The sequence below is a fragment of the Parus major genome, chromosome 4, assembly GCF_001522545.3.
Source record: "Parus major isolate Abel chromosome 4, Parus_major1.1, whole genome shotgun sequence".
Classification (NCBI taxonomy): Eukaryota; Metazoa; Chordata; class Aves; order Passeriformes; family Paridae; genus Parus; species Parus major.
Window position 1 is genome coordinate 53,447,206 of NC_031771.1, and position 23,390 is coordinate 53,470,595.

Consider the following 23,390-nt stretch of genomic DNA (forward strand, 5'->3'; position numbering starts at 1 on the left):
AACATGAGCTGGACTTTAATTTCAGGTGATCCAGATATTTTTTGTTACTTTCCCTGCCTCTGAAGTGTGAAGCATAAATTTTATGTCATTCATTTTAATAGGTGAGAATAAGACACATTATGACAATATGTATAACAATGTTTGCTTTTCCATACATCTTTAAGTGGGGTTATACTGTTAGACCAGCAGAACATGGTGTAGGAGTTGGGCCTGTTCTCTAGGAGTCCATTGCACTTCCCACCTCACAGCTTTCTCTATGAAGTGGTACAGAGACAAATAACATGTTTTATTAAGGACAGCAGCACTCAGAAACAATGAATGAGGGAAATTACATCCAATTTGATTTATCTTGTAAAAATAATTTTTTAACATTAAAGCCTAGTATTATTTAAGGAATCAAAGCGATAATTAATTTTTAGCTTCATTTATTTTGGCAAGGCTCTTGGATACAATGAACAGTTTTTTAGTTCTTTAAACTCCATAGCTTCTCTACATTCATACTGCTTATATATTTTATTCTGCACGTACAAATTAAGTGGTATTTTTGGGATATATGAAGTTGTCTTTAATTTTAAGGAAAGACAGGATTGGACCCATAACGTCTTCAAAGTTCTGGGCAGATATTAGTCATAAATGTTCTCATCTGGGATTTCAAATCTTCCAAGGTAAGAAGTGCCCCCAGAGAAGTATCATTTCCACATGTTGAGCATGCATATGGTCAGATATGCTATGTGAAACATAATAAAATTGTGTAAATAAAGTAGATCACATATATCAAGTTGCACATTTTTGAAACTAATTTATGAGGTACAAGGGAAAGCTGAAAAGGTGCAAGTGGTAAACTTACCTATTGTTAACCCCAGGGCTTTGTAATTGTACTTTTCAAATATGTATGACTGCATTTAACCTTTTTTTCTCCAGACAAAATTTTCCAGGGGAAATATTCCATGCATTGACCTATCAGTGTATCTTAGCAGTGCTTAAACTCAGACAATATGTGCAGCTGGAAGTTTAATATAGCCTTACATCTGTTTCATTAAGTTTAGTCAATCCATGGCAATACTTCTGTTCACTCTAAACTGAAAATACTGTTTTCTCACAGGTCACAATACAGTCATTGGGTGATAATGTTATTTGGTCATTCAATTTGTGCAGCTGCAGTATTTCACAATGATGCTTCATAGGTCTGCTGTAAGAGAAATCTTCTCTTGGACCTTTACTGCAGAGTATGCTCCATTGTTGAATTGATCCGAACCAAGAAATTACAATGCTAATCAGCCCAATTATCCCCCTTTAACTTCATGTATACAGTGCATCCTACAGGTTCTTTCAGAGCTACTGTGACCTACCTAGGAATCCACTCCAACAAATCTTTAATCTTGTCCTTACCTAAATAGTCCCATGATTCTTATTCAATATTTTTGAAGGAGGTGGAAATTTGGGGGCCATCAAGCAGCTCATTATCAGAATGAAAATATGTTGCAGTGCATGCATATTAATACTACTGAAAAGCATTTTCAAAGCCATCACTCAATATGGAGGATTTAAGAATCTGCTTCCTTCTTACCTCCTGAAGAGAATTATATTTAGTAAAAGCTAAGTTACATGCCACAATATAATTCTTTCTGTACAGTAACTACATCTAAATTATACATGTTCATAGAACAATTACAAATGGCAAGTATTACATTTTCTACTTGTGTAATTATGTTGCACTTCAAGTTTTTCTATCTCAAAGCCACTCAGAATTTTCTGGGAGAGGAAGGTGGTGGTACCACAGGGGACCCTGTGGGCAGTTTTCAGGGCACTACTAAGTTGTTACCATCTAAGACACCTTCGTAGACTGGGTTTGTTTGCTGCCTATCCATGTACTGGCTATTGTATCATCTTTCTGGAGTTGTGTCCCAGGGTTCAGTCTGAGTGAAAGCACCAGTGAATTTAGAAGAAAATGAAGTAAGAGGGTGGTATAAAATAGGAACTTTTTCTGCTTTATTGAGTCTCCTTTATGCTAAAATTGTTCTCTAGACAGTTCTAACACTTCTCTAGACTCATCATAATTTTTAATCTATCTTTTAAATCTTTAAAAATAATTTTAGCGCTCCTGGGGGGAAAAAAAACAACCAAAAAAAAAGTGGCTCATGGTGTTTGGAAGAACACAGGTTAGTAGGACCTATTGCAGGAGGACCTCACAAATTTCTGCTTCACTCATAATCCTGCTAACCTTGTAGAGCCAAACCCAGAGATGGTATAGGCCACTGTATCCATTCTAAATGATATATTCCATATTCTTTTCTCAAAAATATTTGCTGTTTGGGACCCAAGAGTTGGTTAAATCCATGTCAAAAATATGGTACTTCCTAAGAAAGTAATTTTTCCATCAATTTAGGCAGTTCTATTAATTTCAATACTGTTTCACAATACCTCACTATTACTTGATTTCACATAGAGCTAACTGTTAATTAACACAGTTATGAAGAAAATTAATCTGTCAGATTAATGTTTTCCAGGTTATCTAAAACCACTATTACCATTAATCTGTTTACTTCCAGAAGCTGCAATGAAACATTCATTTAGCAGCTAATAATTTTTTCTTCCTAGACAAATAGCATCCCATATACTTTACATTTCTCACCTCTTTGCCTTGTGGTATTGGGTAATTTCTGTTTTAAAAACATTTCATACACACACACTTAGCCTTTGCTGCTCCTTAACTTCAGCTTCACAGATGATGAAGTTTTCAATGCTGTATAACATCATTAAACATATATGTCCCTCTCAATATGCTCTAGATAATTCTGTGAAAATAAATGCCAAATACACATTCTGTTTTGAAATAACCTTATAGTTTCAAAGATTTGTGATAAACAAGTTGTCTTTCTAAACAAAGAAGACATTTTGTTTGATGAAATATTTGACCTTAGTTTTCTAAAATACCCCAAAGTGAAAATTTTCTGAAAACAGAGGAACAGCATATATTCACTGCAGATATCAGTCTGTTTTGAGAATAATGACATTTATAGGAGTATATATTATTTTTTTCCCAGACATGTTAGTTGCTGGTATTGTAGACTGACATAAGTAAATCATCTATCCAAAACAAAGGCTGAAGAGCCAAGAAACTCTTCCTGACACAACAGTTAACTTGACCAAAATTGTTTTGTGTAGATTTGTTAGTACATGATATCTTCTGCTGTAACATTCACTTCTTCTGTTTTAGTCTTAATTTTAGGGAAATGAATCCCACTAATGGCTATTAGCAGCAAATTCACTGCATGTGATGTGGCACTTGCCACACAAATCCAAAAACAGTCTTCAAAGCGTTCTTCTAAGATAACAAACCGAAAGATATTTTCCTGAAAATTGGCAATTCTTTCTGTGAGGTGATGAAGTTTCACAGCAGCCATGAAGCTGGTGACTGCAAGTACTACAAATCCACCTGCAACAAAATGAAATAAGTATTCACTGTTATCAAATCAAAATAAGACATTTTTGTTGTGCTTCAAAAGACTTATTGAATACATCAGTGAGCATTATACAGAGTAGGGATAAACAAAGGCATGGCTTAAACACATTCAAAATGCTTCGGCTTTATTCTATGGGCAAACATACTTTTATCTGTGACATAAAGCCTAAAGCTGGCATTCATAGCTCCTGTTAATGTCGACTAGATGCAATAAGCCAAGATGCCACCTGGAAGTTCTGTTTTGAGAGGTGTGAATTCCCCGCCAACTTCATTGTATGCACAAGTATTTAAGTCAAAGAGGTATTTAGTAAGGCAGAAGAAGGAACTTGTGTCATTTTCTATGAATGTGACTAGAGAAACACTGGAAAATTACTTTACCTGCAAGGAAGTTCCAAAGGCATGCTCCTGCTGGACCGTTAATAGCCCGGTAAGGAACTTTTATTGTGTTAAGAATGCAGAATCCAAAACTGACCAGAGAAAAGAAAATGGCCACACAGAGGAATATTATGATCATCACATGCAGACCCGTATTCAACTTTTTCACCATGTGGGGGAAAACTGTCAAGAAAAAATAAATTGACTATTCAGTGTATAGGTTTTCTTGATGATAGTATACATCACACTGTGCTGGTGCTTCAAATTCTACTTATATTTAAAGAAGACTATTTTTTATGGAGATGTGGAATTCAGCTAGTTGCACACATCTCAGTTCCTGATACTTTATTTTTCAGTGCATCAGACAAACCAAGGATATTCTGCTACAGGAATAATCCTCTACACAAGATCTGTGAATAAGGATTTAGGCTTAAGTCCTGTTTATTTAGCTAGTGGTGTTAATGTCTTTATCTCTGCTGCTGTATTGTCTGCTACATACTTTCCTGTCTCTTTTTCACCTCTGTTCTCTGTACCCAACTCCTGGTTTTGAGCTTCTTATTCCTGTCTCATGCTTTTAATCTCATCCATTTGGAGTCTGATAGTCTCCATTTCCTTGTTCAGCCCCTTGCTGCCTAAAATAGAATCACTTTTTTCCGTGTTTATTTTCTCATGCCATTTTTTTTTTTTTTTTTCCTAATCCTCTCTTTACTGCTGCCTCCACTGAGATCTGCCCTGTTTTTGTACATCCCACACGTCTGTCCTATAGGATTCCCTTCTTGGTTTCTCATCTAGTGTTTATGGCCCCTTTATGCTTTTCTGAGCATCTGGCAGTGTTTTAGCTACAGATGTAGGAAGCTTGTAAAGTATAGCAGTCAGGTGGGCTTTAGGTGAAATGCTCCCATGTTTTGCTACAGGCACAAACTCTCCCTCAGCAGCCTGTTGCTCACTTGTCTCTAGAGAACAGTAATTTTCTTGGTTCTGTCTTCACAGACACAATTCCTTTGTAGGAGGGCCAGATTGGCCAGCAGCAGGAAATGTACACCTGAGTGTTTAGTTTATCCTGCTGCCCTGTAGTAACAGAATCAGAAGAAATGTGAGTAGGGAATTGTAAGTGACATGTTGACTGACAGGAAAGAGAGAGGCTGATTGAGACGAACCCTAAATATAAGATGATCAAGAGGAGACCTCCAGCTAGCATAGCACTGCACATTCATACATATTTTGATGAACTCACTACCTAATTACTAAAAAGTTACTACAGAGAGGGTTCACTATGTTATAAACAAATAAATAAATTCCTACTTGTGCTGCATAACTGACAAAAAACTCCAAAGTTCAAACAAGCCACCTAAAAAGTAGGCAGCAATACTTGGTAGAGGTCACCATGAACTTCAGGCATATAATTTGAGCATGATATGACAGAATTAGAGTAGATTCTGTAGAAAAAAATCATACTGTACAAATCCCATATTAAACTGATGTGATTCAACAGATCAAGCCTTTCAGTAGCTCATTCTTGAGTTGTAGTTGGGCCAGGTGCACAGAAGAGCTGCAGAATCTCTGACAAGAAGAAATGAGGGGAGTAACTAAGAATCAGAAGTATGTATGAGAAATGGGAATCCAAAATCTAGGTTGCTTTCTGACTGGAAAATAACTGGGAGTGTAACAAAAAAGCACATGGGAATTAAGCCTCCTTACAAACCATCAGAGATTTTACGGTAGTTGTAAGGATTACCTAGCCTCTTTTCTGAGTTTCACAGCCAAGTCCCAATGACCTGCCCACTGAGTCTGGCTTAGTACACAGAAATAAGAATCCATTAGAATGATATTGCCATGGGGACTCCTGACACAATCCAGCAGTGTTTGCTATGCACAGGCAAAATGTGTGGCTTCCCCAGCTTCTTCCCAGGCTCGACTCAATTGTCAAAACAGAAGCATCTTATGCCAACTTAGGTGCCTTAGGACCATCATAACAAGCCCATAGGTGTCATGTACATGCTGCACTATAGATGGGACACTTCCAGAAGCTGCAGCTGAAGGCCAGATGATACATTTTGAGGAGTACAAAAGGGCAGTGGACACCTATTATGGCAATTGAGTCACACTGTCACTGTCCCAGCTAAAAGGGAGTGTGCCAGTCATAAGTCTACTCTAGTGAATGTTAACAGAGTGAAAGTAAAGTTATTTACAATAGCAGTAAATTATTGCAATTTGGAATTCTGAGGTGTCAGAGGCACTGCAATACTGCACCATATGATGTGTTAGGTTTGTCTTGATCTATGGCGCCAGTGAAGTCCATTTATATTATCACACTCCCCATGAAAACACTCACCATTCTTCGGAATGTTTTATCAGAAAGTTCAGAATGCTTGGAGATTAAGGGGGACATTCAAACAAAAAATAAAAGGTCAAGTCATACCCAGAACCCCCAGTCCTGCTCACCCTTGTGCAAAAGTAACAGCCTTGTGTACTGTTTGAAACCGGTATTGTGAAAATATCAAACTCAATAGAGTTCTTAAAATTTTAAAAGGGAAAAATCTCTGAAACACTTGTTGACCAAAATGCAGATTTGCACCTACTACACTTAATGTTTTACAGTTCTAACAGAGAATTATTATTAGCTTCAGTGAGAAGTCTTGTCTAAGGAGTGCCAGCTCACGTCCTCCAATTGCATATCGATGTACTCCAGAGTGATTGTGGAACATTTTGCCTTCCTCTTAGGTTGCACAGTAAAAAAATCAGAAAGTTCATTAAATAGTCCAGAAAGTTGTACAGAGTTTTAAAGGAGATTGGCTATTTTTTTCTCATTCTCTCTGCCAGGGGTGAAAGAACTGGGACTGGATGAGCACGACTGCTATATCCATGACATGAAGTCACAGTTTCAATCAGAGCATGAGCAATAATGTGGTTACTGTAAAAGTGACTAGTCCAAATTCATCCAGTTTATCAAGTGGTCATGCTAATATAAGTTGAGGTTACTCTGGTTCTTTTCTTCATTCCCTCTGAAATCTCACAGCCACACCTGCCTTCAAGTTTTTTCTAGAAATGCTTGTGTGGTTGTGTAGTCAGACATGATCATATAGGAAAACAAATATTTATTTTTATAGTTTAAATTTTTGGCCAGTTTAACTTCTGAACTACCCCACCTCAACTACTAGAGCCATTGCAAAGGATGGGACAGGACAGCATTGTGGTGGGCCAGGGAGAGGGTGACTGCAACAGCTTCAACTCATATTGGTTTTAGTTTCAGTAAATCTGTACACTGAACTAAAAAAATCTTCAAAGCAAATTAGCATTTTCACTACAGAATAGAAGAAGTGAAATTTGGAAATCCAGCATACAGCTTGGTGCTCACAAGAACTCAATAAATAATTTTTTGTTAAAAGGAATACATTTAGAAGAGTTTCTACATTTGTTAAGAGTTCAGCAATTTTTTGTCTCCCAAGTTAATAGAAAAGAGGGTAAGAATTTCCTCAACATGTTAATAAAGTTAGCAATATATGCTATGGTAGACATATGCATTAGGATAGCCAGAGAAGTACAGAAATGTGTCCATCTAAATAAATCTCTGCTTCTTAAAGGGAAAAAAACTCAGAAGAGTTCAACAGAGAAGGCAAAGTCAGAGACAGTAGAGCAAAACTTGGCATAGGAAAAAGACAGTCAAGGGGAAAGTATGATTTACATCTCTAAATGACTTTCATCCCCTTCATAGGGCTAAAAGGAAACTCTCCATCTTGCCCTAGGGATTTTGTTTCCCCAACTTGATTCCAGGATTACAGAATATAACTGTAGCAAAAAGCATTCCTGATACAGAAGTTTTATATTCAGACTCAAAACATCAAATCATAAAGACTGCATATTTATTTAACAGCAATAATTTGCATTCTAAAGTTCTGTAAACAAAAAGAATAAAGTACTAAATTTGAAGTAAACATTATACTAAATATTTAACTAAAATTGTACTTACTTGTGAATTTGGAACGCCGCCCGCCCAAGCCACATTGGCGTATTTTGCCGCCCCGAAAGAGTCCGTAGTAAATTTCTCCAATGAACTTGATCAGCTCTGGATCTGTGGCATTGACCAAATCAGCCCCTGTTTTGCAAAGGATCTTTCCGGTCATCCACTTTGGGGTCCCCATTGCAACAACAATCAAGAGAAAAGACACAAAACTTACTAGAGAAGCCAAAGCAAATAATGTCTTTTTAAAGCAGCCAGGCATCCTAGTGTTTTCGAGGGATCATCTCCAAGCCCTCTCTGCAGTAGTCAGATGTATTTCCCATTTTTCATCATGCTCCAAAATCCACAGCTGAATACCAGGCATTTCAAAATACTTCTCTTTGTATTTTGAAGGTCCAGCAGTTAATCTGTATAGTTAAAAATCAAGGCAAAAAATACATTTTGCTGCAGCAACATCCTGAAATGGTTGCAAGTAACGTTTTCATTACATTGTAGTGCGGTGATGCTTCTTTCTGAAGCAAGTAATCCTATCTCTATGGCCTGTCTAATATTTCCCTTGGGGCTTAATTGTCCTGCTCAAATGACATCAGCCTCTCTGAAGAAAATTTGGAGAAGAATCCAGTTTCTTAGAATATTTTAAAAAGTGGGCAAATATCTGTGTGCAAAGAACAAAGCATTAAAACAGCGTAATTTGTCTGAAGGATTCCACTGTCACCTCAGCCATGCTGAGCTTCCCGGCGCTTGCTCCCACCCAGCCTCTAAATGTCACTGCAGGCAGAGCTATCTGAGGGAGAGAAATGAATGGTCTAGAATCTTCTGAACTACAACGGAGCGCACGAAGCCCCTCGCAGCCTGGTATGGTAGCCTGGCCAGCCGTGCCATAGCCCAAGGCACTCATGAGGTATAGCTGAAGCGACAGGTGCGATCCATGAGCACTAAAGAAAACCGGCCGTAATTGACCGCACTTCTACGGTTACTGCTACCCGAGTCCTGGGGGACCTTCGGAGCCACTAATTAATTAATTAGCTTACAGCAGCAGAAGCCCTGGGGATAATAACACGGTTCCTGGCGTGGCTCGGCCGGGGCACTGGCACTCCCCCCTCGCCTTCTCACGGCCCGGCCGGGCAGCCCGGCCGGGCCCAGCCCCTCGCCCCACCCACGGCCGGGCCCGGCCCCTCACCCGCCCCGTGGGGCGGCCCATCCGCGCCGGGCACAGCAGTGCCGGAGCGGCAGCCATGGCGGCGGGCAGGGTGCTGGTGTACGGGGGCAGAGGAGCGCTGGGCTCCCAGTGCGTGCGGTACTTCAAGTCCAAGAACTGGGTAAGCGCCGGGCCGGGAGGTGGCGAGGCGGGGAGCCCCGCGGGGGAGCGGCCGTGCCCCGCCGGGCCGGGCGCTGTGGGGCCCGGGCCGCTAACGCGCCGTTCCCCTCGCCGTGGCAGTGGGTGGCCAGCATCGACCTAGCGGAGAACGCGGATGCCAGCGCCAACGTGGTGGTGAGAGCGACCGACTCCTTCCCCGAGCAGGCCGAGCAGGTGGGTCAGTGGCGGGCGCGGAGCGGCTAATGCCGGGTGAGGGGATGGAGGGTGCACAGCCACCCTTCCTCGGGTGTGCGCATCCCTTCGACCGAGCGATGCACGCAGCTTCCCCCGGGTGTGCGCATCCCTTCGGCCGAGTGATGCACGCAGCTTCCCCCGGGTTTGTGCATCTCTTTCGCTGCCGCTCGCGGTGAGCAAGGCGGCTGCAGGGATGGGTCCGGCTCCATGCAGGAAGCAGAAGCGCGGTCGGTGGCGGTCGTGTGACCGTACCTGAAAATCCTTCAGCTTCTGCTCGTCGTTTCTTTTTAATTTGTTGTAATTCCTTTTAACTGAATATACAGAAAGAGCTTGATCCGGGATATTGGAGGCTCAGCACATACGGCAGTTTTGCTTTGTTTTTGTCTTGACTTTTAAAAGTCACAGACTGAACTAGGTGAGTTGTTATGAAGATCGGTAAGGACATCTTAAAATGCAACACTTCTTTCAAATACCCTAGCTTACAAATGTGTTGTGTGTAAGTAGATGTCATGCTCAAAGCATACGAACCTAAGCCCCAAGGGATCCCTAGGGGAATGCACTGGTTTCCACAGAGGTGAATGTGGGAGAATCTAAGCCAGCCTAAAAAAATACTTTGATTTATTCTCAGCAGATAGGATTAATTTTTTTACATTTTAAGTTTTGAGCCAGTTTCTGTTACTTATATACTGATTATTTTCCCAGTATGGATTTTTTATATCTACATAATTCCTAAAACTTTGTAAGAGTAGCACAGAATGTTTACAATACAATTTTCAATATGGTTTTGCGAAAGCTATTGCTTCTTCTTCACTTGTTGAGAGAAGGATTGTTTGCTATTTACTTTGACAGAGAAAATTCACAGCCAGCTAATTCATTACCAGCTGTAAGGTCTTATATTTGAAAGAGAACAAATTATTGATATCTAAAAGTATACAAGCTCAAATTTAGTGGACAGACTCAAACTGATGGTTGTGGTCTAGACAAAAGCAATAAGGAGGCTAATCTTTAGTTATTTTTCTTGCACTGTCATCAAAAATGGCACCAGTAGTCATGGTCAGACCTGGAGTTTCTTTTCCTATCTTAAACAACACTATATTTGGAAGAGAACCTGTCAAAAGCAAGTCAATAATAATTTTTGTTAACAATAGAGGCAAGGGTCAGGTGTTTCAGCCCTGATGATCACTTATTTCCAGTGACATCCCACACTATGGCTTTTATTTGGCTGACTTTCATCTATAGTTATTTTTCAACACAGTTGTTCTGAGCTTATGAATTGTAAATATTCATTTTCTATAACTGTTTAAATTGCTATGTCCTGTGTTACTCATATACATAAGTAGGAAAAAGTAGCTTTAAGGTATTCATGGTGTTTACCTCTTTACCTTATCAGTCAAGTGTTTTCAGTATGTTCTTGTTCTATGTGTTGAAGGTGACAGCAGAAGTGGGAAAACTTCTTGGTGAAGAAAAGGTGGATGCGATCTTGTGTGTAGCAGGAGGATGGGCTGGAGGCAGCGCCAAAGCCAAGTGTAAGCCTTTGGTACAGACATACTGGTGAAAACATGAATGATATCTGAGAGAAGTCCTTAAAAACCTGTCTTCCTGAGTCCAGAAGAGGACAAAAGCATAGAAGTACAAAATAGCTTAGTCACAGTGCTTCTTAGTGCTTCTCTGAATTTTTGCTTTCTGTTTGATTTGCACAGCACTTAGTTCCTTTGGTAATGTTTGTTTATGCACTAATTTTTATCAAAGAGTTTTGCTGTGCTTTCTGAAGGAGATCAGCATTGTTGTCTATGAGGTGACTTTTGCTGAGATTACTTGTGTCAGGCAAGTTATGAAAGACACACTGGTGTTGTTTCCTAAGTCATTGCTTTATGCATAAAACCTCAATTGCTTCCTGCATTTCTCTAAGCTGTTACTGTGCAATATTGGAAGGCACTACCTAATCATGCTACAGAAAAAAACCCTTCATATTAAAAGAAAAGGTCTTAAACATGTAATATTCATAATGAAATTTATGCTTTGCCCACTACTGTAGAGATACATGAAGAAAAATAGCCTCGTTTTCTGTCTGGAGTAAATCTGGTAAAATGTGTCTCTTTATTTTCCCTTCTGGTTTGGATGGTCTCAAAGAGAAAGGAGATACAGAGGACATGAATGAATATTTTACAATTTGGGGGTAAAAAATGGTAGAAAGCATGTTTTCATAGTGCTGTTACACTCTTTAACAGTGAGGAAATCAGGGCTAAAAGTCTTCCTTCGGCTAATTTCACTAATTGTCTTCCTAATCAGCTTTATACAAAAACTGTGATCTGATGTGGAAGCAGAGCGTTTGGACATCGACAATTTCCAGCCACCTTGCCACGAAACATCTGAAAGAAGGTGGCCTCTTGACCCTGACAGGAGCTCAAGCTGCTTTATCTGGAACACCAGGTAAAATGCTGTGCATGACAGCTGCAGAGACACCAGCAGTTAGAGACAGTTGTTTATCTGAGCATTCTTGTTTGTGAAGCAATAGCTTCACACCCCAGTTTCTTGGCATCTAGCAAAAATGGGACCCTGCTGCTGAAACATGTAAGGAAAGTGTAATTTTACAGTTAGCAATATTGAATCTCTTGGAGCTGTAGTGCAAGCACATAGAATCAGTATTTAAATACTATTTGACATGCCTTGGTGAAATGTACTTGGCTAGTATATGAAACAGGAAAAAGTTTGGAAGGTAATGAAGTCTAGAGGCACAAAGCAATACAATTACAATTTTTAGACAAAGGTAAATTTCCTATTTGTGTTCTGAAAGACAGAGTCCTCAATTGACCAGTCTTTCTGTTGGTGATGACTCAGCTGATTCTGATTACCATGCTTGTCTTGTTCATGTTCTGATTCCAGTCTACCTTTGCTTCAGACATAGATAAGCTTGTTGACTGTTGGCTTTGTCCTCAGCTAGCTATTTAATAGGAGCTTTATTGGATTTTTAATCTTGTTCCTCAGCCGTATTGGTCTGCATGAAGGAAGAAATCTGGGAGCAATTTAAAATTAAAAAAAGGCACTGACACACAAGCCCACAGGCAGCAAGAGAGAAATTTGAGACAAATACTCCTATTTCCCAAGCTTTTATTAGTGTCATTTCAACAATATTTTTAAGACACAGATACCAAGATTTTAAAGCATATACCATTTATGAATATTCTTGAAAGCTTTGCCTAAAACTGGGCAAAAATAGTCAATATATTTTCTAGTCAGTGATTAATCTTTTGTGTTTATAGTGGTATCTGTTATAGTCAAAGTGAAAAGGTTTGTTTTTGAGAATAAGCAAAGGAATAGTTTGGTGAACTGCTGACTGACTATACACAAATGAAAAAAATGTGAATTCTGGCAAACTTTCATGGCTTTTGTTTGGGTGGTCTTGGGCGGTAGGAAACCACAACACAGGAATCAAAGTGATGGGCCTTCCTGTTTAGAACTAGCTGGTTTCAGCTAGTCTGGATTTTTCTAAAAGTCACAGCAGTGCTTTGGGCAAACACATGCAACTTATTAACATCAGGAAGAATTGGGAAAGAGTTGTTACTCAACTTTTGCAAATATGCCTTATTAGCCTTGTTGTGACCAGCCGTTCTGAAAGAAATGATCTTCCTCTTGTTTGCTGTTAATGAGATTTTTCTTTTCCGATGAGAAAATCTTGCTCACGTAATGGAAACTGAAGAACACTGAAAATTACATGAACAGTTACAGAAGCAATGTGAGTGTGATGCCTGAGAAATGCATCAGTCATGAAAATGTTTCTAAGAAGACTTAGAATGTTTGGTTTATGCAAGATGAGAGAGGAATATGATACATATGTGAATATTTTTATTGTAACAATAAAATAAGTTAGCTAATGCTGTCCATAATTCCTCCTAATAAAAGTCGAAGTTATATAATATCTCTAATTACATTGGAGAAATATTTATATTATATTCAAAATATTTCTTTAGGAACATTGGAAAGGGGCTGAAAAGCTGTGTAGATGGGTAGGAAGAAAGGCATTCACTTGTAGTAGACAAAATACATTCATGTTTTCTTTGGTACTTTATCTGCATCTGGATTTCTTGACAGATACATGCCTTGAGACATATGAGACCTCTAGTACTCTGATTGTCCAGATCTTGTTCCTGAGCAGTATGCCTTATCCTCTGGTTCCTGCTGCTTTTGCACTGCTAAATGCTGGCTTCCTAGAAAGCAACAGTTTTTAGGAAGAAGCTTGCTTTCCCTGCACTCTATTTATTATTTTTTTTATCATGACAGTTGGGTTTTTTGGTAACTTTCTCCACAGGGCCTGTCAGACCTGGTATGCTGACCAAGTAAATCCCAGATTTGTGAGGGAAGTGAACTGTATTTGTTTGGGTCCAAACTCACAAATACCCTAGTTATTTGATGAAAATTAATAGAAGGATGCCTTATTAAAATCTATGAGCATCTTATTCTGTTAAATTTGTAAACTTAAACCTGTAGGTCACATACTTCAGGGTGCATTTGGATACATTGACTAAACATGCTTGACTTGGTAAGCTGCTTATTTCTGTAGTGCTGAGTTAACTGAGTTCTGGGATAGTTTCTGTATGTCTACTAAAGCCTTTTTATTAGTATTATAATTTTTCTTTTAATATGTATGCTTTAATATATTTTAAAAGTTGGATTATTTTCTGGCTCTGGTAAGTGGTCTTAATATTTATCAGTCTTTAGTTTCTGTCATGTTACTGCTGATATTGGGGGCTGTTCTGATTGTGTTCTAATTTGCCTGTTTTTAATTTTTAGGGATGATTGCCTATGGCATGGCCAAAGGAGCAGTGCATCAGCTTTGTCAGAGTTTGGCAGGTGCCAGCAGTGGGCTGCCATCTGGTTCTGCTGCAGTTGCCATTTTACCGTAAGTGGTTGCTTAGTTGTCTCTGCCGGTGTTGTTTTATTTAATTACTGCTGTAACTTAGAGACACACAGATATGTTCGCAGCGTCCTATTCACAGCACACAAACAACCTCTCAGGCCTACTCACAGAGAAAGGAGGCATCTTGACTGGATGAACAAAGTGTTACGGAAGTCACCCTAAAAATTATAATGCTCTTTTCTTTGCCTTTGCAAGGCAGTAGTCGATGCTAGAATTAAAATTTGATTTACATTTAACCAGTTTAACTGTAGCCACGCATTAACATGTGATTTTTTTTTTATTTCAGTATAGACAGAACTGTAAAAATGAGATGAACTGTTCAGCAAAGTTTTAGACTTAGCTCTGTGATAATAGTAAGGCAAAGGATTATTTGACAGGTTTTCACTTGAATAAAGATGCTTCTTCATAAGGTGCTGCATACCTGTGCTTGACTGGTAGAATTAAGTTCCTTTGAGGACCCATAAATCCAAAAAAAATAAAAAAGTTTAACTTCCATTTTCATCAGGAAAGCTAGTAAAAAGTGGATGGCCTTGTAGGTCTTCATTATGTTTAATTTTATCAGTCCTGTTGTAAAAATTAAAAGCATTTTTCTTGCCAGGTCCATATCTAGGTCAGGACCCATAATGTAAGACTAAAGAGTTCTGTACAGAGATTTGGTATGCTACCTAAATTCTCTACATTTCCTTACACACAATACACTTCTTCTGGTCAGACAGGAATGGCATTAAGTGTGTTAGGATAATTGACCTTCTAGCTTTATGGGCAGGCAGACACCAAGATCACTGCATTCTTGTACATGCAGCTCTTGTGTAGTTCTCATGCAAGGCTCTGCTCATAAGTGAATTTTTGAAAGGGTAAATACTTGGATTTCAACAGCATTTCGGTGAGGGAGTTCTGGAAAGTTAACTCTTTCATGTCATCATATGTAGCATAAATATGTATTGTTAAAGTCAAAACTTACTATATTTATGCACTTAATTTCTCAAAAGCATGGATGTAGTGCATGTGTGCTGTGCAGTACATGTGAAGAAGCTTATTGCTGCCATTCCCCATCTGCATGGGAGAGTTGGGAAGGGAGCTGCAAGCTGAGTGATGGCTCCAGTGAGTGGCTCCTCAGCTAGCCAGGAAGCTGGGGAGTTCTTATCTTAGCTGGAGCCATGGATATACATTGAAATTAATGACTATATTGTGTTAACACACAGGGAGGATGCAAGGGAAATCCTTACCACGTGATGTAAATGTCAAGCACATATTACAGCAGTGAATTGAAGCAGGTGGTGCTCATCAGAAACATGATATATAAATAAAAGGCTTGCTTATCTTTTTTAATCACAGGGTTACCTTAGATACACCTGCAAACAGGAAATCAATTCCTGATGCAGATTTCAGCTCCTGGACACCCTTAGAATTCATTGCAGAGTGAGTATCTGTGGGATAACTGCACAGTTCCTCACGGTCCCTCTTGCTGCTGCATCTCAGTGCCTGTTCTTTTTAAATAGTTGTCTTAAATTTGTGTGGAATTTTTTCCTCCATCTTACTGTCTATCTTTCTAAATCATGTTGTGTTTAACTGCACAGGTTTCCTAACTGGAGAAAATTAGCCTAACTCCATCAACTTCAGCTTCTCTACATGAGTTATTCCAGCAAGGAGATAGTCTTAAGCAGCTGGAAGCCAGAGAGTTTCCTAAAGCCTGTAGACAAATTAAATTGCAGACAGCAGGTGCAGGAGACACCTGGCTTAAAGATGAACTGCAAAGAAGTATGTCAGCTTGGGTGGGATTCATTTTCTTCTAAACATATTTTACTGCCCAGTTTATGCCATGTTAGTTCAGTTCTCTCAACTGGCAGCGTTTCTACTCTTGTCTAAAAAAAAAAATAAAGAATTATTATTTTTTTTCTATCAAAAAAAACTTGTCCTGAGTGATACTGCAAAATGCTGAAACTTCAACTGTAGATTATGTAATGGCAGGCTGACATTATCTGCCTTACTGGTCTCATTCCCAAGGGTTAGAGAAGGTGCAGTGTGAGTATTGCCTTTTGCTATGTGATGGGGAGTAGCAGTTTCTGCTGAGGGTGAACTTTTACACGTTTTAAAAGTCTTTTGGAACTGACAGTGGAATTGAATTTACCTATTGCTAATTGTTGAGAGAGTAGTTTAGTTCTGACATCAGATTTCCTTTTTTGTAAATTTAAGGTGGATGCCAGAGATGGAAATAGTTTTAGTTGCACTTTCACAGTTAAATATTATAATGTTATAATGGCCAGTTTTCAGAGTAACGGGTCTAGCAACTCTATCCTAGCCATAAAACTGTATTTCTTTTATTTAAATGCTATTAAGGTAACTAAAGCAACTCATGCTTCCCCTTTTCTAAATTTTTTAACTGGGAAAAAACCTAGCCACTCTGACACTTTAAGGTCCTGCCCTTTTTCTTTGAGATATTTTAGAAATCCTGTGTGTTCTAAAGCCCCTTGGATTTCTCTGGGCCCTCTGTCCCGTTCTGAGGGTCTGAATCCAATGATCACATCACACAGAAATCACTAGAGAGAGTAGTAGGAGAAGGAAAAGTAATAGGCTTGTATTTTATTCTTCCTGTCAATGTACCTGATAGTAGTTGTAATTTTTTTGTTCTCCCTCACCCTGTTTTGTCTATTTATTTTAAAACAGAACCTTTTATGACTGGATAACAGGAAAGAATCGACCAAGCTCTGGCAGTCTAATCCAGGTGATAACTACAGGTGGGAAGACTGAACTAGTTTCAGCAGCACATCTTTGATGTCAGTCACTTAAAGTGATGAAAATTCAGCAAAGGAGAAGCTGTGGAAAATCTGTCCACCAGTATAATTTGAATGTTCTTCTGTATCCAGTGTTTGTAGTTATTCCATTAATGGAACCAGATTTCAAGTAATATTTCTGTGCTGTCAGTTGTGAGCAATGAGCATTTCTTTACCAAATAATATCAACTTGTCTCTAAATGAAAGTTGCAGGCTTTAAAGTCTGTAGATGTCCTAATTCTGAGCATTATATGGCAACTTACCTGTTTTCTGTGAAATGGGAATTGTACTTAACCATGTCCTGTGATTTCATACATAATGGTTGGATTTTTTTCTGTCAGTAAGTGTTTCTGTCAGCTTACTGTGAATGTTTCAGTATTTTTCTGCCTGAGACTATAACCCTACCCCTGCATATTATGTTGGCTGTAGCCATAGGGAACACTGCAGTCGTATATCATGTCCTAGTCGTGTAACACTTTTCTTCCAAGTGAATGTTCCACTTGAGTTAATGAAACTGAATAGAGATTATTCACTTGAGAAGGAATTCCTAATATGCCTTACAGTTCATAAGCTGCTCTCAGGCCTACAGCTGCAGGATAAACAATCATTCTGTCAAATGAGTAGTATGTCTTTCTCTTAGTCATGATGGTTCTTGACTTTTTCAAAAAGCAAAGTGCCATAAAGTAGTAGAAAAAAGCATACATGCACTTGAAAATGGAACTTTTTGTGCTAAATAAATATATATTGTTTTATGTACTGGGCTGTCTTCATTATTGTAATCCCAATATCTTGGTAATATTTTAATTGGTTTAATTGAACATGCAGTTCAGTTGTGGTAAAGAACTTAATTTTTTTACTTATTTAGTTCTGATCATGGTGCATAAAATACATTTCTGTGTGCGCCTGAGATCTACTTTGCCATGCATAGAGGCAGACCTCCAGCTGAGGCAAATGTTTCCTTAAATCCAGCCATGTTACATGCAAATACAGTTCAGATAAAGAGTGCAAGCATTACCTGTTCAGAGCCTAGACTTACACAGAATCAGTACTGTTGGATTTTTGGGGACATCTTGAAAGCAATTAAATAGCGAAGCTGTGTGTATGTTCTCCCTCTGCACTTTTCTGTTTTTATTATCTTCAGGGTTGTGTTGAGGAAGGATTTACTGGCATGAGTCAGGAAACCTTTCCTCTCTTCCTACTGGAAAAGCTCACATGTCCCCATGTTAATTTTAACATAGAATGACTGCCTGTTTTGGTAAGACTGTCTCTTTACTTGTTTTCTTTTGCTGGATGCAATAGTAGAGGGGAGTTTTTCTGTCTGTCAAACTAGTCCAGGACTGTAAATTCGTAAATATGCTTTTGATTTTAAATGGAATGCTTGCAAGGATGCTGCTGTACCAGCAGTTTCTATAGGCTCAGAGTACAGACAAAAACTGCAAGGGACTCTTGGTGAGCAATGAAACCCTAGGGTGCTACTCAATTATTCTGGAAAAGGGGTAGCTGTCTCCAGATATACTACAGTTACTATATAGCTATCTGTAGCTATACTACAAATTAACATGATATGAAGGCTTCCCTCTGCCAAGCCAGCTAAAAGAGTGAATAGTGTTAAAGCATAACTGTGAACACAAGACTTCTAGATTAACTTTCATCAGTTTGCAGGTATGAGCAGAAAGACACAAAAAATGACATTGTTGAAGCTGGAGAGTGAGAATAGAGGTGAGTATATGACAATGATCCAAGTGTCTGTCAAGCTTGCTGCTAAAGGTGAGTGATTTAACCTGGGGAGTTTGATGTTAAAGAGGCTTTTTGTGACCAGTTTCATCCTGTTTCACTGCAAACTTTATTTCAGTTAATTTGCCATCAGAAGAAGCCACCCTGTCACTGCAAACATCTGGGTGACCTGGCTCCTTCACCTGGCCCAGAGATCAGGTGGTGCTGCAGTGAGTGGCAGAGATCTGTCTTTGTGTGGGTGAATTCCATATAGATCAACTCCCTGCAGTGCCCACACACTACTAGTGGAGACTGTAGTCCTGTTGTGAAGATTTTTAGAGAGTTACAGCATGGTTTGGGCTGGAAGGGACCTTTGAAGATCATCTAGTCCAACCCCCATCAGGCAGGGATGTCTTACTGCCTATTTCAGAAATAAGTACATGATGAATTGTAACTCTAGTGTTGATAGGAACTTCTGAATTGCTCATATTTTGCATTAATTTGGCATGATTACCAACACTGTAATACTGCAGAAGTTAGAAGCTTATCCTCCTTTAATTTAAGGAATGCAATATTTATTAATTTCTCATATATATGTATTAGGCAGCTTGAATTTATCATGTTTTTTACTTGGGACTGTATGGATGTTGTCATACTGAAAAATTCAAATGCCCAGAGCCTGTTCAGTAGGGCATATTCCTGTGCAACCTTCCTTCAAAGATGCAAGCTACTGTCTACTAAGACAGAAGTCAAGTGGGGGCTGGTGAAAAATAAAACACAAATCATACCAGATCAGTCCTGCTTACACTGCAGCTCACTTGCACTCTGGGTTTCACAGGTGTAATATTGTTTGAAAAGAAATATTTCTAGACCCAAGCCAATGCACCTTGGAGGAGATGATGCATGGTCTAGCCATACACACAGTTCCAGTCTTCCCAAGCAGGGATGGCTCTTGCACATGGCATCTGATACAAAGGTGCAGAGACAAAACATGGCTTTGTCAGAAGGCCAGGGCAGCTGGGACAGGCCTGCTCTGTATGAATGGGGTTTGTTCCTACAGATTTAGAGAAAATAGATTTTAATAGAGCACAAACAAAAGAGGCTTATTCAGTAGGTTATCAGCAGTATCGTTCTAAATCCAAAGACCTTTGAAGATTGGGCAAGAGCCTGTTTTTGACATTCCAGGTGTTAAGTGGGTGGGAACCTGAGCTGCTGTCTGGACTATGGCTGCTTTTCTGTAGAGCCTGGCCCATGTCTAGTCCCCTTGCTTTGCAGAACCTTTTGTTCATTGCCAGACTGAGTCCAAAATGTTTTCCAAGTTCACTGGGAAGTAAAATTCACATATTTTACCAACAGGTTTAATTTGTTTAGTTCTATTTTTATGAGAAAATTTATTTAATTTATCTAATAAAAATTGTCATGGAATAAAGATTTAGAATCATGCCCTGCTTCCAAGGAAAACAGAAAAGTTTTCAAATACAATAATAGCTGAGTCATTCAGCATGTCCCGTTCTAAAGTAACCCAAAATTGCACTTTGAAATCTTTTGTTGAAATATGCTAAACAAGTGTGATTTTTTTTTTTAATAGTGGAATGAAAATTACTACCACAACAAGAAGTAACATTTATTATCTTTCTTCTTCCTTGTATTGGCTTACTGGAAGGAAACAGATGGGGACTGTAATAGCATGTGGAGATGCTTCAGACTAACCCTTGCAGTGTTGAACAAGGTGAGAAGTAGGCAGACATCTGAAAGGCATTGCAGAAGTCAATAGCAAATGTCACTTGAGATTTAGATCTCTGTTATTCTTGCACTTCCTGAAACACCATGTTCTGAAGGATTTGCTCTATAAATACGGCCGGTCTCAACACGGTCTGTGAGGGCTCTCGGGGTACGATCACAGACTCCCACGGCTGAGCAAGGCTGATCTTCAGGAATGCCAGCAGAGGGCAGAGACTTCCACTGGATTGGGGAGATTTCTGCTAAGGAATATCTTTTTATCAGCAAGGATTTTAACTATGCCACAGCCTCTGCTGGGAGGCTCATCCCCTTTTTGTGCTTTAGCGCCCACAGTCTGACCTTTCTGGCCCTTCCTATGCCAAGCACATGCAGCCTACTCCATATACCAGCTTCAGAAACCATTCCATCAGCCTCAAGCAGAACTAACCAGAAGACTGCAACAAAACCTGACAAACACCACCACCACCACCAATATACAGACACACACACGCACAAAGAAACCAACAACAACAAATAAAGAAGGCTGTGAAGGGAGTCCCGCAGCAGGGTGTACCATTGCACTTGACATCAGCAAGTGGAATGATTATCAGTATTCTGCAACACAGCTTTAAGGGCTTGGATGCAGTATGAGTAGAAACAGATTATTTAACTACTCTACTGCACATAAGGGTATAAGAATTTCCTAACCCAAGCAAAAAAGCCAGTAACTGTTCAGACTGGACTGGTAACAAAGAGGTGGAATTTGGAGACATAAAAATTAATTACTACAGGGTTTTGAGTATGAAAGTTTTAACTCCTTTGTCTGTGAAATGAAGGAATGGATAATATTTTTTTAAAAGCTATTTAGGAGGAAGCAAAAAGTAGCAAGCCTCACAATTGTGATTTTTATAGTTTAGTATTCACTATCCAGTGCCTTCTGTAGATACGAACTACACTACTAATCATAGTATTTTCCTTTTCTTAAGCACTTTCTAAGTACATACTAGGATGTTCTTTCAAAGGGAAACCATAGTAAAACCTTGACTGAAGCCCCTGGTTTCTGCTCCTGGTCTGGTGTAAGACTTTGAATACATCTCTGCACCTGTACCTCATATCCTAAATATATAGGAGACTATTTTATAGTGCGCTAAGATCTATTGATGCATCAGAACATATGAATAAAACACAGTTATCTCAATGGGTATAATAATAGAAGCTCAAAATACCTCTTTTGTTCATTGAACTTAATGTAAAATTGTGACCACAAGCAACAGTTGTATGACTTCGTTACCACCAGTCATATTTGATGACTTGCAAAGTAAGTGTTTTGTCAAAGACTGCCTCAGCCTGGTAGTTTGGACATCACTTACCTCTGTATCTGGTAGTATGTAGTCATATTTTCTCTTCTGTACAACAAGCATTAATTTTTCATGACTATCACAGCTGGAATTTAAAAATACCTTGTTGATTTTAATTTTGGACAAACCAATTACTCTTTTTTTATCAATGTATCCTTACATCTCAGTGAGACAGGGCTGTGGTAATAAAAGAAACGGGCCTTGTAGTAAATTCTGAATCAATATGAGTTAGTTATTAGGTAGTTAGCTTTTTTATTTCAGACCATACACAAATATTACCTGAAAGTAAAGGGCCTGTTGAGGCCCCAAGAAGATATTTTTTCCAGTTGTTGAGATCCTTCTCATATGCTCAGATGTCCATGTATTTTTCCACGCTCCATGAGAACAATGACCAGACTCTTAAACTGCCAGCTTCTAGTTTTCAGAATCTGTGAGTCATATCCTGGGCAGCAAGGCATAGCTATGTATGCCCAAAGTGCCTCATGCATGCATGGTTGCACTAATCAGAAAAATCAGTCCATAATCCAGCAGGGGTTAATGACATACTTTGTTCACATTACCTGATAAATAGCTTAAACATGACTAGATTTTGTGAACAACATGTTGGTTTTTTTTCTTTACAGCCCCCCAAAAACTTCCTGTTTGCCAATTCAGGCCTCTCTTCTACCAAAGTGTTACCCTGCAAGCCTTTACACCATCTGTATAGTTAGCATATAGGGAAACCATGCTATTAGCAATATGAGGCCACACAAATGTGTAAAAACATGTATCCTCCCCCTTCCCCAGTCTCAGCTTCCCTTGTTTTTCCCCTGTGGAATACAGTCTCTCAGACCAAATTGGCTCAGAGAGGTGTCAGGCAGTGTAGGAGGTTGAGGTGCTGTGCTTCTAATGGTTTTCTCCTCCACTTTGCCTACTGGTTTTCCTGCTGCTCTGTCCCCTGGTGCCCTGCTCTTGCCACCTCACCAGAGGGTGGGTTGGAGGCTCATCTGATGCCACTGCAGCCATGCACCATGTTCCTGCTGCTGAGGGGGCTTGTCTTCACTCTGCTGTAGAGAAGAAGGGCCTAAGTCATGCTTAGCATATAGATGTCTTGAGTGCTGTAGTAAAAGACCTGGGCATCATATGCAGGATAAATGGAGTGGGGAGGACAGGTTATTAATGAACTGTTTAGCTGGCATGCAGTCATGTATGCGCTTAAGCATTTTTTCTTGGTGGTTATTAGGAAGGGTCAAGTGGTGTTTGCCTGTATAGTCAGAAAATGGTATGAAATGCTGCTTGAAGGGGCAAGGACAATTTCCCAGCTGTGGGCTGCTGCTGGGCACTGAGTACAGCAGGCACCTGGGCAGCACTGCATTGTGCCCAGGCATGTGGCTTCTGCAGCCCCTGGTCACCAGGGCTAAACAAATAGGTGGATTCAAAGTAACAGAGGTAGATAACAGTAGAGAGCAAGAGTTGAATTTTCAGACAATGTAATAGTTAATTTTTTCATGAGGATCTGATGCCATTTGAAATATGTTTAAAATTGGAACAAAACAGAAATTGTCACTCTTGAAGTGTCCACTGACC

At 39.4% G+C, this 23,390-nt stretch overlaps 2 protein-coding genes across 3 annotated transcripts; one reads left to right on the top strand and one right to left on the bottom strand.

The window, feature by feature from the left end:
* Nucleotides 1-408: 408 nt before the first annotated feature.
* Nucleotides 409-8,914, bottom strand: CLRN2 (clarin 2). 2 transcript variants are annotated; one of them, XM_015625495.2, is made up of 4 exons: nt 8,828-8,914; nt 7,806-8,203; nt 3,842-4,021; nt 409-3,436 (listed from the first exon to the last, which is right to left on the bottom strand). In XM_015625495.2, exons 2-4 carry the CDS (start codon nt 8,056-8,058, stop codon nt 3,171-3,173), a joined length of 699 nt encoding a protein of 232 aa, XP_015480981.1. In that variant the 5' UTR covers nt 8,059-8,203; nt 8,828-8,914; the 3' UTR covers nt 409-3,170. The 2 variants fall into 2 exon arrangements, with proteins under 2 accessions (XP_015480981.1, XP_033369473.1); XM_033513582.1 differs by lacking the exon at nt 8,828-8,914 and adding an exon at nt 8,512-8,818.
* On the top strand, nt 8,594-17,790 carry QDPR (quinoid dihydropteridine reductase). The gene is made up of 8 exons (XM_015623671.1): nt 8,594-8,651; nt 8,823-9,115; nt 9,235-9,327; nt 10,778-10,874; nt 11,638-11,778; nt 14,137-14,245; nt 15,599-15,682; nt 16,928-17,790. Exons 1-8 carry the CDS (start codon nt 8,594-8,596, stop codon nt 17,034-17,036), a joined length of 984 nt encoding a protein of 327 aa, XP_015479157.1. The 3' UTR covers nt 17,037-17,790.
* Nucleotides 17,791-23,390: the final 5,600 nt, after the last annotated feature.

Excerpts from the sequence above, each read along its gene's own strand:
- CLRN2 (XM_015625495.2), bottom strand. The coding sequence starts at position 8,058 with ATGCCTGGCTGCTTTAAAAAGACATTATTTGCTTTGGCTTCTCTAGTA. Across the intron at positions 4,022-7,805 it reads GCGGCGTTCCAAATTCACAA|TTTTCCCCCACATGGTGAAA; the intron begins GTAAGTACAATT and ends TTTTCTTGACAG. Across the intron at positions 3,437-3,841 it reads CCTTTGGAACTTCCTTGCAG|GTGGATTTGTAGTACTTGCA; the intron begins GTAAAGTAATTT and ends ATTTTGTTGCAG.
- QDPR (XM_015623671.1), top strand. The coding sequence starts at position 8,594 with ATGAATGGTCTAGAATCTTCTGAACTACAACGGAGCGCACGAAGCCCC. Across the intron at positions 11,779-14,136 it reads TGCTTTATCTGGAACACCAG|GGATGATTGCCTATGGCATG; the intron begins GTAAAATGCTGT and ends TTTAATTTTTAG. Across the intron at positions 15,683-16,927 it reads CCCTTAGAATTCATTGCAGA|AACCTTTTATGACTGGATAA; the intron begins GTGAGTATCTGT and ends ATTTTAAAACAG.